General features: G+C 41.0%; 1 protein-coding gene across 1 annotated transcript in view; it reads left to right on the top strand.

The window, feature by feature from the left end:
- Positions 1-1,055: 1,055 nt before the first annotated feature.
- The window catches only part of atp6v1c1a (ATPase H+ transporting V1 subunit C1a), a 40,143-nt gene continuing 22,142 nt past the window's right edge, over positions 1,056-19,056 (top strand). The window contains exons 1-4 of the mRNA XM_078397762.1: positions 1,056-1,230; positions 7,304-7,477; positions 13,908-13,975; positions 15,956-16,041. Of these exons, the coding sequence (XP_078253888.1) occupies positions 7,346-7,477; positions 13,908-13,975; positions 15,956-16,041 (286 nt within the window). The 5' untranslated portion in view covers positions 1,056-1,230; positions 7,304-7,345. The remainder of the gene's footprint in view (positions 1,231-7,303; positions 7,478-13,907; positions 13,976-15,955; positions 16,042-19,056) is intronic.

The raw sequence follows: 19,056 nt of genomic DNA, 5'->3' as shown, positions 1-19,056 counted from the left end.
CCGTGTTTTAACCATTTATGTGTCAGTCGTGTGTAATTTGCATGAACCTTTGAGTTAGACGAATGTCAGTTGAAATCCTCTGCTAAAGAATTGATCACCAAAATCCAATCACACATGCTGTGCACACGGAGGAAACATTATAGGTTGTATTTGAATGTGGATGCCATCTAGTTTATTGATTTCCCCAAACCTTGTTTTTTTGGGGGGAGAGGAGAAAGCTCGTGGAACGATATTGAAGAGCAATTAAATTGAGACACAAGAAACTGCAGATGCTTGAATTTTAAGCAAAAAAAACCTGCTAGTGGAACTCAGTAGGCCGGGCAACATCCGTGGAGGGCAATGGACAGACGACTTTCTGACTATTTGGGACCCTTCACCAGTGCAGATGGCACTATTCAGTCTGAAGAAAGGTCCCGACACGAAATGTCGTCTGTCTATACCATCCCCGACTGTTTACTGGACTGCCTGTTCCTCCAGCAGAGCGTTTGTTTTTATTGAAGAACAATTACTTTGGTACACTGATTTACACTTACTCCCAGCCAACATCATGTTGCAGTTTGCGGGAGCTCGCTCTCCACACGTTGCCTGCCGTGACTACACCATAAACAATTCAAAAAGTGCTTCACGTGCTGCAAATTGCCTGGGAACGCGCTGACAGACGCTGCATCAACCATCAAGATTCCACAATAAAGGAACTGCAGATGCTGGAACAACTCAGCCGGTCAGGCAGCATCTCTGGAGAACATGGGACGCTTCAGACCTGAAATGTCACCTATCCACGCCCTCTCGAGACTCAGATGCTGCTTGCACCGCTGCGTTACTCCAGTACTTTGTATGTTTTCAATCATTGTTTCGTGAAGGGGGAGGGTACTTCTTTGTGACATTCCTTGTCAGCCCAGCCACCCCAGAGATGCTCCTCTTTGCACGGTGCGCAGTTTCGGAATGCGGTTCGCAGCCACCGAGTGCAGCAGCGACGCTCGCGCGCCGACCTTGCCCGGGACGCGCTGCGTAACACAAGCTCGCGCCCGGGAACGGAGACGTCGCGCGCGCAGCCCCAGCCTGCGGGAGGCGGAAGCAGGAAGTGCGCAGGCGCCGGCAGCTCAGCTGACAGGCCTGACCTGGGCTCTTGCTGGTGGAGGACAGCGGGCGATGTGAAGCGGAGCAGCCGCAGCATCGCAGGCGAGATAGATAGACAGACCGAGCGACCAGCAGCGGCTTCGGTCCCCACCGGTAGGTCTCCACCTCGTTTCCCCGCCCAAGCCCCCGAATGTTTGGCGTGGTCGTGCCGGGGCGGGTGGATAAACACCGCACCAGGGGCTGCCAGGGAGAAGGATGCAGGAGCAAGGCCCGAACCCAGCGGGGAGACGGTGACCACTTGCCCCTATTTTCTCTCAACGTTCTTCCACTAGCGGCTTGGTGCCAGGGTTGTCCCTTTCATTGACTTGATTTTTTTCAGGAGGTCCTTATTTTCCCTTTGCGTATTTGTTCCTTTCTCCTCCACGCCAGATAGAAAAAAAGAACACGAAGGTTTTGGGAAGTGGAAGAGTCAATTAAGCAATCGCTCAAAATCCGCTTTCCTCAAATGGGGAAATCACTGAGCTGTTTGTCACGCGTGTTGAGTATTAAAAATATAATTGTTCATTTAAGTCGGTGGAAACCTGCAATTGGTATTGTGTTGTCATCGGGATTTGTAGAAAATGTGGTGTAAATAACACGAGAGGTGTCTCACGGTGGTAGGAATTGAGAGTAATTTTTGACACAATTCTTGTCAAATTGTGGTAATATCCCTTCAAATGTGAACAGGTGGTATCCACTTAATACATTCGTTTGCAAACGAGGTATTAATCATTAATTGGTTTTGGCCTTGCTGAGGTATATAGTATCTGAGCGCATGGCTGTAAGTTACTGCTACAGCAATGTTTAAAATTGCGTATTCAGTTCTAACTCGGTGAAATCCTTCACTGTTAATCAGAACAAGAGAATTATTTTGTGTTAATTTTCAGAGCATAGAGACTGTAGTTCATAAAACAAAGGTAGGTGTAGCATGTGTGTACATGACCAGTGGATTTCAATAAGAAAACAACACCTCATTTCGCTTGGGTAGCCTGCAACCCAATGGTGTGAACATTGAATTCTCCAGTTTTAGGTACCTAACCTACAAACTCCTGCCACTCCACCCTTCTTTATTCCTCTCTTTTCCTTATGCCCCACCTTGACGTGCACACATTTATACCGCAACCCCCCCCCCCCCCCCCCCCGTCCGTCCGTCCGTCCGTCCGTCCGTCAAACCCCCCTTTCATCTGTACTCACCTATTACTTGCCAGGCTTTGTCCTGCCCCCACATCTCTTCCAGCTCTCCCCCCCCCCCCCCACTATAATCGGTCTGAAGGAGGGTCTCTACCTGAAACATTACCTATCCATGATCTGCAGGCATGCTGCCTGACCTTCTGAGTTAATACAGTATTTTCTGTATCTTTTTTATCCGTATGGCAACTCAGTTCACCAAAACGGCATACTATTTATCTATAAACATCTTGGCACAAGCTTGGGACCAATTTAATACCTCAACTAATCAACTGTTCAGAAAACTTTGGGATGTGACTTAATCCACCTCATTGCAGATTCTGACATAATTGATTTGTATTTTTGAAGTGTGGACTTTAGAGATACAGCGTTGGAAAAGACACTTCAGCCCATCAAGACCGCACTAACCACGATAGTCCCGTACACTACACTATCCAACACACGAAGGACAATTTACAACTTTTTTTACTAAGCCAATTAACATACAAATCTACAAATTTGGAGTGTGGGAAGAAACTCCGTGGTCACAGGGAGAGCGTACAAACTCCACATAGGCAGTTCCTGTATTCAGGATAGATCCGGGGTGTCTGGTGCTGTAACACAGCAGCTCTACCACTGTGCCACTGTACGCCCCTCCTGCTGATATCCAGCTGCAAACATTATTAGAATCATGAATTATTTTGTACAGACTTCTGTTATTAAGATTTTTACGTGTATTCGAGAGTTTTCTATATCTTTATAACTATATGACAGTTGTCTCAAAATTTAATTATTTTACAAAGAGTTTTTGAGGCAATTTATTCCATTCAGTGATAACCTGCGGTATTGTGAAACTTCTCTTGTCCCTCTCGATCTCCAAGTCTGTCTGCAGTTTGCAGCAGAGGAAATGGACTTTAGTGGAACACGCATTTTTTCAGTTCTGTCATTACCCATCTGAGTATATATTCCTTGAGTTTATTCTTTCTGTAACAGAATGCCCACAATTGTATGTGTTGCCCTTAACTCTGTTCGAAATGGCCCACTGAGTTCTTCAGCAGTTTGCATTTTGCTCACGATTCTAGTATCTACAGTCTCTTGTCTCCTGTTAAGAATTTTATCTTGCTTTAGGTCATGGGTGTTCAATATCCCTGCCTATATTGTCAAATGATTTGTTTTGCTAATAGTTAACGTTATTTACCTGTGTATACTGAAATATACAGTGGATGGAACACTCATTGCAGAAGGTGTGAAATATGGACAGAACACTGCAAAATACCTTATTTCAGTAATCTATTCATTGTGTTCACTGACTGCCATGTTTCTGTTAACTCGTGTCAAATACCAAACCTTCTGGCCGGTTCCTTGTGAGGCATGTTACTGAATATCTTGTGAAAATTCATATTGACCATTTCCCTATTCTATATTTAAAAATCTTCTTCAACAGCTGTGGCTTCAAATGGTCTTTGTTGTACTTGGAAGCATGATGTTTGGCATGTTATTTGCATCAGAATTTTTTCATGAAAGGGCAAGAGAGCATGCCACTTGCTTTCATTTGTACACATACAAGACCATCATTTTAGTTTTTACCCAATTATTCAATTTAACTACTTGCTAAATCAAACAATTCTGATGGAATAGAACTAATAGATAAACGGAAACATGGCGCAAAATGTCAATTTCAACATGTATGTTATTGAACTTTGAGTTTGGCAATGCAAGGTTCATTCGTGGCACTAAATACGCTACCTATTTTAAGCTAACTTCTTCAATCATAAAATATTTAGCACTATAATTGCGATGTCTGACTTAGTTTTCAGCATCTCTAGTCGTCATTGATTTGAAGAAATGGATTGACTGTGAAGAGATTGGAATTTCCTTCCATATCCATTTATTTAAGTTATTCTCGCTCCCAATCCCACATCCATTCTAGCATCCAATTTTTGGAGTGGCTTTAAGCATTGTGCTTGCTGTTTTACATTGCAAATAAATTGGTTGTTCTGTTAACATGGTTGTCCGTGTTAAAGTGTAATATATTTCACCGTGTAATGGAAAAGGTTGTAGTGATTATACTCAGCCTATTCTGGTATAATTGTAGGATTTTGCTTTTAGTTGCAGGTTCTTCATGTGAACACGTTTGTCATTTTTAAGGTGACATTTCAATTTGCTTCTGAAAATGACGTCTGTCGGAAATTGCCAGCCATCCAAATATTTTTGTTTTTAGATCATAAGCAGAATAATTGTAGTTATTAAAGAATGGGATTTGAAACTTGTGAGCACCTCTGGTTTTTTGCTTATGTTAGTGGCTAATATAAAGCACTTTGAAAATCTGCTCCTTTACCTTTACCCCTATTCACTAGTCACTGTACATTTTGTTTAAAACAAAATCTATCAAGCATTCTGCTTTACTGCAACATTTTTAAAGAGCAACTTTAAAAGCATTAACCATTTAATTCAGCTGGAAATGGAATTAACCCAGGAATTTTAATGCATCGATTTTGAAGATGTGTGATATTTAAATTATATTTTGTAAATTTGTATTTCCTAGTAGGAATAGATAGAAATGTCATCTGGTCTGGCTTCTTTTGAGATAAAATCAAGTGTTTGATTCCACTGATCATGCAGTTAGGTTTGCAATTAAAATGTTTTTAATGGGAGTTGTTTTTATTTTATCATGATTTTAAATTTGATTTAAGTTAATGAAATTAGTGTAATTCAGAAAATAGTGCATGCATGCATCCGGGTTTCAAAAACGTCTACACATTTAATTAAACGTTTTAGCAGAATAGGTTTGAGTGAAGTAAGAGGGGAAAATGAAATCAGAAATACAAAGATTTGGTAAACTAATGGGGAAGTTGCTACTATGTTTCAAGAAGTGAAAATTTAGGGATTTCATTTATTGTGCAACATGAGAGTTGTGTGTTTAATTGTCATATGTACTGAAAACAGAATAACGAAATCATCACCTACAGCAGCTAAACTGGTGCAGAAATGCAATACACATAAATAATATATCATCAAAAAAATAAAAATGAATAACCAGAGTACTAGTGCAAAGCTGACGTCTGAGTGCAAATACATGGTATTATATAAATGTTCATTACAAGGCACATAAACGTGATTTGTTAATATTTCACAGAGGATTTTACTCAAATAGTTTTCTTTGCTCAAGTATTCTTTGGCATTCCAATTCCTGGAATTGAATACTGAAATATAAGAATCCTGCCTTTTTGGGTACAATGGGGAAAGAGCATGTCATGCAAAGTGACTTTTATCTGCTGTTGACTGAGGGGTGAGAATTAAAAATGTCGAATATTTTGTGATTTTTTTAGAGTTTCTTTTACCATCGTATATTCAAAGCTTTGAAAGGAACTGATTCTAACAGAACCAACATTTTAAGCATGTTATAAACCTCAAAATCGTGCCTGTCTGTGTAAAATTGTGTGGTGATCATTTGACCACAGCAAAATCTTCCCCCATCATCTATGTATTCTTGCAGGTTTGGATTCCCTGCAGATTTTTCCTCATTTTTGTCTGTAGAGTAAATGTCACTTGTTAGACTGCCAGTGTAGCTACAATTGTCCTTTTACTTTATTAGCTGATTTTGTAAACGGAGACATCATGGATCAGTATTAAATTCACAGTTTAAGGTGAGTGTCGATATCTGATGCCTAATCAACCACTGTTATTTCTCCTTTAAAAGTAATCTACAGTAAAACAATTGGAACTTTGCACAGATACTAATTCTGAACATAAATCTCAAAAGGCCAGATTGTTTAATTATAGTATACCTCCTAAATTTCATCTTAAAATTGGAGAGAATTTGCTACATCCAGCTCTTAAAGTGGATTTTTGTTGGAAATATATTGTTCATATCTTTCTAATTTTCTAGGAGCAACACAACAAAATAGAGACGAGAGTGAGGACGCTGGGATCTTAAGTGAAAAACAATCTACTGGAGGCACACAGTGGGTCCAGAGGAAGGGTCTTGACCTGAAATATTGAATGTCCATTTCCCTCCACTGACGCTGCCTGACACACTGAGTTCCTTCAGCAGATTGTTTTCAGTAGTGGTTGTGGAGACCCTACTGTTTTTAGTTAACCAGAATAGGAAAAAAATGCTATATGCTTAAGCATAGTACTGATTAGAAGGTGATTTTTTTTTCATACTGCCACTTATAAAACAAAAATATTGAGCACCAATGATCTAATCTATTACTTGTTCTATCTTTATTTGTATTACTATTTTTGCTTATTGAATTATGGCATGAGATTCCATTTGGGATGTATATGTTTGGGACATGGTTGTGCCAGTTGAGGCAGCCACAATTCTGTGTAGCACACTTAACCATTTACAGATTGTGTTTTAAGTCAAGTTTGAGAACATCATCTTTGTCTGACATTTGAGTACACTTCAAGGAGTGCTGCATTAGTGTTGTCTCTGGTAGACAAGCTGAAAAAGAGCCCTATTGTGCTCTCTTTTGGCTATGGAACATACTAGGGCACTATTCCAAAAAGAGTAAGGGATTCTCATTGAGGAACAATTGTTAATCGTAATAATTTTGGCAGTAAAAAAATGTATTTGGTTCTTTTTGATAACATTGTGGGACTGTGTGCAAAATGATGCTGCATTTCTTAATGTTTTAACAGTGATTCCAAATGTAATATCTAAATACCCTGAAAGGTACTTGGAGGGAATTTGAGGTTCTGGTTGAAGATACTTTATCAGAATAGTTGAAGAAAATATTAGGATGCGGACAAAATAGAGAGTTGTGAGAACAAATGATAAGATATATTGGGTAGGGTGAAAGATGGGAGAATTTAAATGACAAGATGATAGTGTAAACTGAAAGGATATTGCAATGTTCTCATGTCTGAGCATTTCCAATATTCTCAAAGATTTGCTTTTGAATGAATGATAAATTTTAAATATGCACACATTTGGAATCATTTTAACTGCTGAAGCATAAGGTGAAACACTGAGTTTCCATTGTATTAATTAAATTTTATTATCTTATTTCAGTACATCGATTATTTACTTCACAAGTAATTTACTTATTTGAGGATGACGGAATTTTGGTTAATATCTGCTCCTGGAGAAAAAACATGTCAACAGACATGGGACAAATTGAATGTTACAACTTCGAGGAGCAATAACCTCTCTACAAACTTCAAGTTTGCAATTCCAGATTTGAAGGTATGTGACAGATGGGAACTTGTTTAAAGACCTTGCAAATCGAGTATCAGGATAGATAATTGTATATGTTCACAACCTTCATTCATATTTTTGAAGCAAACCAGTCAAACCAGATTTTCTTTCTTAAGGAATTGAGTTTATATCTCCAATACTTAAATTCCAGAATCGAAACTGACAATAGCAATATTGTAAAAATCCCACTGAAAGATAGTTTTCACATTGACATTGAAGCAGTAATTTGGTTGTGTTACAGTGCGTTCCAATGTGAATGCAAATAAACAAAAGAGCAATGGAGAAACTTTACACAAGTTTTATTTGTACGTTGTCCTATTTCTTGTTGGCAAAGAAGAAAATAGAAACATAGAAAATAGATGCAGGAGTAGGCCTTTCGGCCCTTCGAGCCAGCACCGCCATTCAATATGATCATGGCTGATCATCCAAAATCAATACCCCGTTCCTGCTTTCTACCCATATCCCTTGATTCCGTTAGCCCTAAGAGCTAAATCTAACTCTCTCTTGAATATATCCAGTGAATTGGCCTCCACTGCCTTCTGTCCACATTCACAACTCTGGATGAAAAAGATTTTCCTCATCTCAGTCCTAAATGGCCGACCGCTTATTCTTCAACTTAAACAATGAGTCTATATAGTCTGTTTGATAGAATTTTCAATATTATTTCAATTTTTGTTTAAAATTGGATTATTTAAGTTCAGTATTATTGTTTATCTTGAATACTTAATGAAGAACAATCTGTGTTGCCAATTTGGATTTCTAGATGTATCCCAAGGAGGTTTTGAATACTCAGTGCTGTAAACCCTCATTTTCATGGACCCCTTTATAATTGATTTTGGTTATAGCAGACAGCCCTACTCACAGACATCCACAGCCATGCTTCCGACTGCAAGGAGCACCAGCGAACCCTTCACCCATCAAATGGTCCGGCTTATCTTATGTTGGTTTATGTTGTTGTGGCTCATGTTCTAACAACCTAGGGACGGCGCTTTCTTCGGGGCGCTGCTGCCAACAGGACGCACTCGGTCACTGTGGGGCTCCATCCCTTCTCATGAGCTGCCAGACCTTCCGTCCTGTCGGCTCGTCGCTCCACTGACGCCGCCTCCACCACCACCTTTCATCACTCTGTCCACTCGGCCTCCCCTTCACCGCCTCCTTTTCTCCCGGAGACACTGACAAACTCCACCTTGGAGGGTGTTGGTGGCTGTGAGAGGGGGAAGAGGGAGTGAAGGGGAGGGGGGTGGCGTAAGGTGGGAGGGGAGTGGTGGGGAGGGGAGTGGTGGGGAGGGGCCCTGCAGTGGCCGAATGCAGATTGTTGTTGGTGGCAGACTGAGGGCGGTGCTGACAACCGGGGGGCTGTGACGGCTGAACTCTAAGGTAGATGATGGGGAGGAGCTTTGGTGCCTAGTTTTAAAATAGACAATAGACAATAGGTGCAGGAGGAGGCCATTCGGCCCTTCGAGCCAGCACCGCCATTCAATGTGATCATGGCTGATCATTCTCAATCAGTACCCCGTTCCTGCCTTCTCCCCATACCCCCTGACTCCGCTATCCTTAAGAGCTCTATCCAGCTCTCTCTTGAATGCATTCAGAGAATTGGCCTCCACTGCCTTCTGAGGCAGAGAATTCCACAGATTCACAACTCTGACTGAAAAAGCTTTTCCTCATCTCAGTTCTAAATGGCCTACCCCTTATTCTTAAACTGTGGCCCCCTGTTCTGGACTCCCTCAACATTGGGAACATGTTTCTATCCTCTAACGTGTCCAACCCCTTAATAATCTTATACGTTTCGATAAGATCTCCTCTCATCCTTCTAAATTCCAGTGTATACAAGCCTAGTCGCTCCAGTCTTTCAACATATGATGGTCCCGCAATTCCGGGAATTAACCTAGTAAACCTTCGCTGCACTCCCTCAATAGCAAGAATATCCTTCCTCAAATTTGGAGACCAAAACTGCACACAGTATTCCAGGTGCGGTCTCACTAGGACCCTGCAGAAGGACCTCTTTGCGCCTATACTCAACTCCTCTTGTTATGAAGGCCAACATTCCATTGGCTTTCTTCACGGCCTGCTGTACCTGCTTGCTTCCCATGAAATGACATTGGGTGCTGGTGTAACACAGACTGAATTAGTGAAGAAGGGACCCGGTGTCATCTATACATGTTCTCAAGCTTTTGTCTCTTTTCATGTACTAACCATTATTTGCAGTTCTTTGTTTCAATAACATACAATGATAATGCCTTACTCAGTTATAACGAATAATCTGTAATAATGGACACCACTCCCCATCCATTATACCGAGGGTTTACTGTATTGACGCATGCTTGTATTTTTTTTTAAACTTGGTAACAATGACAGTGCAAGTACTTGAGCAAATAGGAATGGACAATAAATGCTGCCCTTCCCAATATTTGAATACTTTTCGATTTAGTATATTCTATTTTTGCTGCTCATGCTGCATTCATCCTTGGCGCTGAGGAAATCTCTCCCCTACTGAAGCAGACTCACCCAAGCAATGCAAAAAAAATCTTTCCCTCTGAAACTTAATGTTTTGTACAACCTAAACTAATGATCCTGGACAATATGACTTTTGGAATCCATATGTGAACATTAAATTTCCTCATGGCCAAATGATTTCCTGCAGTGTCGAGATGCTCAATTCATTTTAATTTTAATTAAAATTTGATATTTTCATTACTGTGTGATGTGGAAGGATTGTGTTTTTGTCCCTGACAGTTATTATTTTGCGGGGCTTGTAAACAAACTTGCCCCCCAAAATATTTTGATACATGAATTTGAGAATTAGGAAGGGAATTTAAGAATTAGAAAGTTCAGATTCCTGCAAATTGGATTTGCAGTTGGGGTAGCTCTGCTGGTCAGGAATGAAGCTCAGTCCTTTGCAAGGGATGACATAGGATCAGAGAATGTAGAATCCTAGTGAGGAGACCTAAGAAACTGCAAGGGTAAAAAGACCCTGATGGAAGTTGCATACATGCCTAAGAAAAGTAGCAAGGATTTCGGGAACGAATTAAATCAGGAGATGCAATCAGCATGTATGAAAATGCAATGTTACTGTGGTCATGGGGATTTCGATATAGACAATAGGAGCAGGAGGAGGCCATTTGGCCCTTCGAGCCAGCACCGCCATTCATGTGATCATGGCTGATTATTCTCTATCAATACCCAGTTCCTGCCTTCTCCCCATAACCCCTGACTCCGCTATCCTTAAGAGCTCTATCTAGCTCTCTCTTGAATGCATTCAGAGAATTGGCCTCCACTGCCCTCTGAGGCAGAGAATTCCACAGATTCACAACTCTGACTGAAAATGTTTTTCCTCATCTCAGTTCTAAATGGCCTACCCCTTATTCTTAAACTGTGGCCCCTTGTTCTGGACTCCCCCAAAATTGGGAACTTGTTTCCTGCCTCTAACGTGTCCAACCCCTTACTAATCTTATACGTTTCGATAAGATCTCCTCTCATCCTTCTAAATTCCAGTGTATACAAGCCTAGTCGCTCCAGTCTTTCAACATATGACAGTCCCGCCATTCCAGGAATTAACTTAGTAAACCTACGCTGCACGCCCTCAATAGCAAGAATATCCTACCTCAAATTTGGATACCAAAACTGCACACAGTACTCCAGGTGCGGTCTCACTAGGGCCCTGTACAACTGCAGAAGGACCTCTTTGCTCCTATACTCAACTTCTCTTGTTATGAAGGCCAACATTCCATTGGTTTTCTTCACTGCCTGCTGTACCTGCATGCTTCCTTTCAGTGACTGATGCACTAGGACACCCAGATCTCGTTGTGCGTCCCCGTTTCCTAAATTGACACCATTCAGATAATACTCTGCCTTCCTATTCTTACCGCCAAAGTGGATAACCTCACACTTATCCACATTAAACTGCATCTGCCATGCTTCCGCCCACTCACACAACCTGTCCAAGTCATCCTGCAACCTCATAGCATCTTCCTCACAGTTGACACTACCACCCAGCTTTGTATAATTTCCATGTCAGTACCCTACCTCCAATACCATGTGCTCTAATTTTGCCCACTAATCTCCTATGTGGAACCTTGTCAAAGGCTTTCTGAAAGTCAAGGTACACCACATCCACCGGCTCTCCCCTGTCAATTTTCCTAGTTACATCCTCAAAGAATTCCAGAAGATTAGTCAAGCATGATTTCCCCTTCGTAAATCCATGCTGACTCGGAACAATCCTGTTACTACTATCCAAATGCTCCGCAATTTCGTCTTTTATAATTGACTCCAGCATCTTCCCCAGCACTGATGTCTGACTAACTGGTCTATAATTTCCCGTTTTCTCTCTCCCTCCTTTCTTAAAAAGTGTGACAACATTAGCTACCCTCCAATCCACAGGAACTGATCCTGAATCTATAGAACATTGGAAAATGATCACCAATGCATCCACAATTTCTAGCGCCACCTCCTTAAGTACTCTGGGATGCAGACCATCAGGCCCTGGGGATTTATTAGCCTTCAGTCCCATCAGTCTACCCAACACCATTTCTTGCCTAATGTGGATTTCCTTCAGTTCCTCCGTCAACCTAGGATCTCTGGCCACTAGAACATTTGGGAGATTGCTTGTATCTTCCTTAGTGAAGACAGATCCAAAATACCGGTTCAACTCGTCTGCCATTTCCTTGTTCTCCATAATAAATTCCCCCGCTTCTGTCTTCAAGGGACCCACATTTGCCTTGACTATTTTTTTCCTCTTTACATACCTAAAAAAGCTTTTACTATCCTCCTTTATATTATTGGCTAGTTTACCCTCGTACCTTGTCTTTTCTCCCCGTATTGCCTTCTTAGTCATCTTCTGTTGCTCTTTAAAAGAGTCCCAATCCTCTGGCTTCCCACTCTTCTTTGCTTTGTTGTACTTCTCTTTTATTTTTATGCTGTCCTTGACTTCCCTTGTCAGCCACGGGTGCCTCTTACTCCCCTTAGAATCTTTCCTCCTCTTTGGGATAAATTGATCCTGCAACTTCTGCAATATTCCCAGGAATACCTACCATTGCTGTTCCACCGTCTTCCCTGCTAGGGCCTCCTTCCAGTCAATTCTGGCCAGCTCCTGCCTCATGCCTCTGTAATCCCCTTTGCTATATTGTAATACTGACACTTCCGATTTTCCCTTCTCCCTCTCAATTTGCAGAGTAAAACTTGTCATATTGTGATCACTCCATCCTAATGGCTCTTTTACCTCGAGTCTCCTTATCAGATCAGGTTCATTACACAACACTAAATCCAGAATTGCCTTCTCCCTAGTAGGCTCCAGTACAAGCTGTTGTAAGAATCCATCTCGGAGACACTCCACAAACTCTCTTTCCTGGGGTCCATTATCATCCTGATTTTCCCAGTCTACCTGCATGTTGAAATCTCCCATAACCACCGTAGCATTACATTTGCGACATGCCAACATGCAGGTAGACTGGGAAAATCAGGTTGGTACTGGATCCCAAGAGAAGGAATTTGTACCGTGCCTACGAAATGGCTTCTTAGAGCAGCTTGTAGTCGAGTCTACTAGGGAAAAGCCAATTCTGTATTTGGTATTGTGTAATAAACCTACAGTTTGAGAGGGAGATGAAAACAGATTTTTCGGTATGGTTGAGTAAATGTGACGATAGAGGCATGAGGGAGGAGCAGGCTAAAGTTGATTGGGAAAGGACTCTAGCAGGAATGATGGTGGAGGAGCAATGGCTGAGTTTGTAGGAATAATTGGGAATTTACAGGATTTTTTAATCCCAAGGAGGAAGAAAGATTCTAAGGGGAGATTGAGGTGACTGGCTGACAAGGGAAGTCAAAGACAGCATAAAACTAAAAGGGAAGGCATATAATATTGCAAAGATTAGTGGGAAGCTAAATGATTGGGAAGTTTTTAAAATACCAACAGAAGTAACTAAAAAAGCAATATGGGGAGAAAAGATGAAATATGGAAGCAAGCTAGCCAATAAGATAAAAGAAGATAGGTAAAATTTCTTCAGATATCTAAAGAGTAAGAGAGAGGCATGAGTGGACATTGAACCACTGGGAAATGATGCTGGAGAAGTGATAATGAGGAATAAAGAAATGGCAGCAGAATTGAATTTTTTTTTTGCATCAGTCTTCACAGAGAAAGACACCAGCAACATGTCTGAAATTCAAGAGAGTCGGGAGGCAGAAGTTAGTGGAGTGGCTGTTACTAAAGAGAAAATCTTCTGAACATGAAATTCTCAAATTTAATTTATATTGCTATGGTGGCATGTTGTGGACAAAGTACAGAAATGCTGAAAGTGGGAACTTTTTTAGAAAAACACCCATAATTGCCCAGGGATTTACCTACTCATTAGGACCTTAATCTTTTTATAATGCTGTCAATTAATTTTCTACACCTTTTAACATGAAATTTTCATCCTTCCAATAGGTTGGAACGTTAGATGTCTTGGTGGGATTATCTGATGAGCTAGCCAAGTTGGACTCATTTATTGAGGGGTAAGTTCATTGATGAGACATTATTAATACCTATATATATAGTAGTTCTGGGTGGTTCTCTTGGAAGCATTTAGTTAAAAATAGAAAAAAAACTGGTAATAATTAAATTGTACATGTAGATAGATGGTTAATTGTGGATGTGTGCAGTTCTCTTTGGAGTGGCTATTTGAGTTGGACCCTTCAGAACCCAGCCCTGTGGGTTAAGTTCTGGTTGGGTTTATGTGGCTTAGTAATAATGTGATTTAGGTTGGGCTTGACATGCTGACTTGGCTCAGCATGATTTGGATGAAGGCCAAATAGGTATGGTTGATAAATTTACTGATGAGACACAGATGTGGGAGAATTAGTTGTGAAATGGCTATAAGTCAAAACACATCGAGTTTGGCATATGCACAAGTATAATAAGGTATAGGTACAATGAAAAATCTTGTCTGAAACTGGTACTGTCGATAATTATTTCACTATATGCACATTTATTATGTGTATAAAGGAACTGCAGATGCTGGTATATTCCAAAGATTGACACAAAGTGCTGGAGTAACTCAGCAGTTTAGTCAGCATCTCTGGAGCGAAAAGGATGGGTGATGTTTCGGGTCAGGACACTAACTCAGACCCAAGTCTGATGCTTTTTAGTTTTTTGCATTTTAAGATTTACTTAGAATATCTGATTTATTGTATATTTATTTGCTATCGTTGTTGTGGCTAATGTGCCTGCAATACTGCAGCAAGCCAGACTTTCTTGTTTCCAGTGCTTAACTGGTGCATATCACAAATAAATATTCATATTCACTCTAATTTTTAAACCCTAAAATTTAACTATTGCAAAGATTGTTGGGCTATAAGGTATGACCTGGTGAGAATTTGGCCACACTATAACTGTTCGACTGACCTCGTGACTTAGAAGACGTGCAAAACTCAACATGACAAGGCAAAATGTTTCTCAGAATATTGTTTTAAATGCTGAAATTATGCTTGTCAACTGATTGAACTCCTAGCATTTCAGTTATGCTTTGATATAAATTTACATTGTCTCACAATCGTAGCTGAAGTAGCTGTAATGTATTTTCCAAAATGGTCCAGAACAGAGTATCACATAACCCCATCGGTGGCTTTATTGTCAATCCCTTTGTTCAACGGTTTGAACTGATTGTGGTGCAACAAAAGGCAACTGGAACCTCTGATCAAAGGGATAAAATGGTTCTTATGAGATGAGAATTTGCGATTGCATGTATCCACCACACTATTCTGACAGCAATCGCCAATCCTAATGCTTAGAAACGAAAGAATTGTGATAACAGTTCTCGGGTTACTGTACCTTCTTGATAGCGTGGCCTGGGTGGTGTGGGTCTTTGATATTAGCTGCCTTCTTGAGGCGCATACTACTGTAAATGGCTTGAATGTAATCATGTATTGTCTTTCCACTGACTGGGTGACGTCAGTTATTCTTGCTTATCATTCTGCCATGAGATGTCATTCCACCATAAAATGTTGTTGAAATAGGTAGTAAATTGGCAAGCGTAAAAATAATATCATCTTGAGACTTATTTATTGTTTTTTTACCAAGGTTGACATGAGGAAGATCATTCCCCCTCATTTAAAATGATGAGAGACTTTGGTTTCTCTTTCCACAGATGCTAACTTGCTAAGTATTTTCTGTTTTTATTTTAGATTTCCAGAATCTGCAGATTATTTTTTTTACACAGTTCTCCAAAGGAAATGGGTGAACTGGATGGATTTTTACAACTCAATCTTTTGTTCTATTCCCTGGCACACTGATTACCAGTTGAATTCAGTTTTGGTGGCATTTTTTACTCTTGGCCTTGTACTGTTTTACATTAGTTAGCAATTGTCACTGCATTTATGCATTCAAAATGCTGTATTTCATTAGGCAGCTCACTGGGGGGAAAATAGCAGAGGGTAGTATATCTGTCCTAATGTATTATTTAAATCTATAACCCATGATCTGTTTGATGTTTTCAGTGTGGTGAAGAAAGTGGCCCAGTATATGGCTGATGTGTTGGAAGACAGTAGAGACAAAGTGCAAGAAAACCTTCTGGCCAGTGGAGGTAAATAGAAAACAATTGAAACATTTTGCACATTTTTGGTTCCAATCCTTTTTAAACACATTATTGGAATTAAATTTTGCCATGCATGAGTGAATACAGTAAACCTGTGTTTTAAAGGACCCCTTTTATAACTGACTTTGGATATAGCGATTGGACGTGCGGATCATCCTTAGGTTGTTCGGGTGCAGCTACAGTTCCCTCCCTTCAGGAGCTGGATGTGCTTTTGCCATGTGTAGTCATCGGGGACACTTCTAGTGTCCCTGATCTTCCACATCCTCCACGAGAAGCATGCCATTACTCCAACTGCGCTGGTCAACTTTTTTTTATATTCTTCAAGAAGCTTCTTCCTTTGTCAAGTAAAACACTGGCTGTAGTTTTTTTCCTGAAACCATGATGCTCGACTTCTGTGGCTCAGCTTTGGAAATAGTTTTAAGTGACGAGAGCATTCTGGCCCAGCTCGAACATCATGGCAATTGCAGTTCTCTTGTGGGTATTCATGTTACCATTTTTTTAACAGATTCCAACACTGCTTCAGCTATAGCTACTCTGAAACTGGTGTACAGTGCATTCAGAAAGTATTCAGACCCCTTCACATTTTGCTACGTTACAGCCTTATTTTAAAATGGATTAAATTCATTTTTTAATCACCAATCTACACACAATACCCCATAATAAAAAAGCAAAAACAGGTGTTTAGAAATTTTTGCAGTAATTAAAAAGAAATAACTGATATCACATTTACATAAGTATTCAGACGCTTTACTCAATACTTTGTTGAGGCACCTTTGACAGCGATTACAGCCTCAAGTCTTCTTGGGTATGACGCTACAAGCTTGGCACATCTGTATTTGGGTAATTTTCCCCATTCTTCTCTGCAGATCCTCTCAAGCTCTGTCAGGTTGGATGGGGAGTGTCGATGCACAGCTATTTTCAGGTCCCTCGAGAGATGTTCGATCAGGTTCAAGTCCGGGCTCTGGCTGGGCCACTCAAGGACATTCACAGAATTGTCACGAAGCCACTCCTGCGTTGTCTTGGCTGTGTGCTTAGGGTCGTTGTCCCGTTGGCAGGTGAACCTCCGCCCCAGTCAGGTCCAAAACGCTCTGGAGCAGGTTTTCATCGAGGATCTCTCTGTACTTTGCTCAGTTCATCTTTCCCTCGATCCTGACTAGTCTCCCAGTTCCTGCCGCTGAAAAACATCCCCACAACATGATGCTGCTACCAGCATGCTTTACCATAGGTATGGTATTGGCCAGGTGATGAGCGATGACGGTTGGCATTCAGGGCAAAGAGTTCAATCTTGGTTTCATCAAACCAGAGAATCTTGTTTCTCATGGTCTGAGAGTCCTTTAGGTGCCTTTTGGCAAACTACAAGCGGGCTGTCATGTGCCTTTCACTGAGGATTGGCTTCCGTCTGGCCACTCTACCATAAAGGCCTGATTGGTGGAGTGCTACAGATATAGTTGTCCTTCTGGAAGGTTCTCCCATCTTCACAGAGGAACTCTGGGGCTCTGTCAGAGTGACCATCGTGTTCTTGGTCACCTGCCTGACCAAGGGCCTTCTCCCCCGATTGCTCAGTTTGGCCGGATGGCCAGCTCTATGAAGAGTCCTGGTGGTTCCAAAGTTCTTCCATTTAAGAATGTCTGAGGCCACCATGCTCTTCGGGACCTGCAATGCTGGAGAAATTGTTTTATACCCTTCCCCAGATCTGTGTCTCGACACAATCCTGTCTCGGAGGTCTACGGACAATTCCTTCGTCTTCATGGCTTGGTTTTTGCTCTGACACACTGTCAACTGTGGGACCTTATATGGACAGGTGTGTGCCTTTCCAAATCATGTCCAATCAATTTAATTTACCCTGGTGGACTCCAATCAAGTTGTAGAAACATCTGAAGGATAATCAATGGAAACAGGATGAACATAAGCGGCACGGTAGCGCAGCGGTAGAGTTGCTGCTTTACAGCGAATGCAGCGCCGGAGACTCAGGTTCGATCCTGACTACGGGTGCTGCACTGTAAGGAGTTTGTACGTTCTCCCCGTGACCTGCGTGGGTTTTCTCCGAGATCTTCGGTTTCCTCCCACACTCCAAAGACGTACAGGTATGTAGGTTAATTGGCTGGGTAAATGTAAAAATTGTCCCTAGTGGGTGTAGGATAGTGTTAATGTACGGGGATCGCTGGGCGGCACGGACTTGGAGGGCCGAAAGGGCCTGTTTCCGGCTGTATATATATGATATGATATGATAAGCTCAATTTTGAGTGACATAGCAAAGGGTCTGAATACTTATGTAAATGTGATATTCCAGTTATTTCTTTTTAATTACTTTGCAAAAATTTCGAAACACCTGTTTTTGCTTTTTTATTATGGGATATTGTGTGTAGATTGATGATTAAACAAAAATTAATCCATTTTAAAATAAGGCTGTAACGTAGCAAAATGTGGAAAAAGTGAAGGGATCTGAATACTTTCTGAATGCACTGTACAAGGCTGGAATGGTTTTAATTGGTTTAGTTTAGCTTAGAGATACAAGATGGAAACAGGCCTACCAAGTCCGCACCGAGTAATGATCACCTGTACACATGTTCTATCCTTCACACTAGGGATCATTTACAGAAGTCAGTTAACCTACAAACTTGCACATCTTTTAACATGGGAGAAAACTGGAGCATGCAGAGAAAATCCACGTAGTCACAGATAGAACGTACAAACTCCATCCAGATAGCACCAAGTCATGATCTTTGGTGCTGTAAGGTAGTAACTCCAGCGCTATGCCACTGTGCTGCCAACAGTTGGTATTGGGAGTTGGGACTATATTTATTGCCATCAGATTTTTAACATACTATATATATATATATTATATATATATACCACTGGACATGAAATAGAATAGGCAAGTTTTTTTTGTTCATGTGCCACCATGTGTAGTGGTGATTGATGCATGTAGTTGGATGTGTTTGGAATGAAGTGTAACATCTAGCCATGGGTTGTTCAATGACCAATGAGCATTTATAACAATCA

Source organism: Rhinoraja longicauda, chromosome 4, assembly GCF_053455715.1.
Source record: "Rhinoraja longicauda isolate Sanriku21f chromosome 4, sRhiLon1.1, whole genome shotgun sequence".
In the NCBI taxonomy this organism is placed as follows: Eukaryota; Metazoa; Chordata; class Chondrichthyes; order Rajiformes; family Arhynchobatidae; genus Rhinoraja; species Rhinoraja longicauda.
Note: the sequence above shows the minus strand (reverse complement) of the source record. Positions and strands in the feature narration are given on the sequence as shown.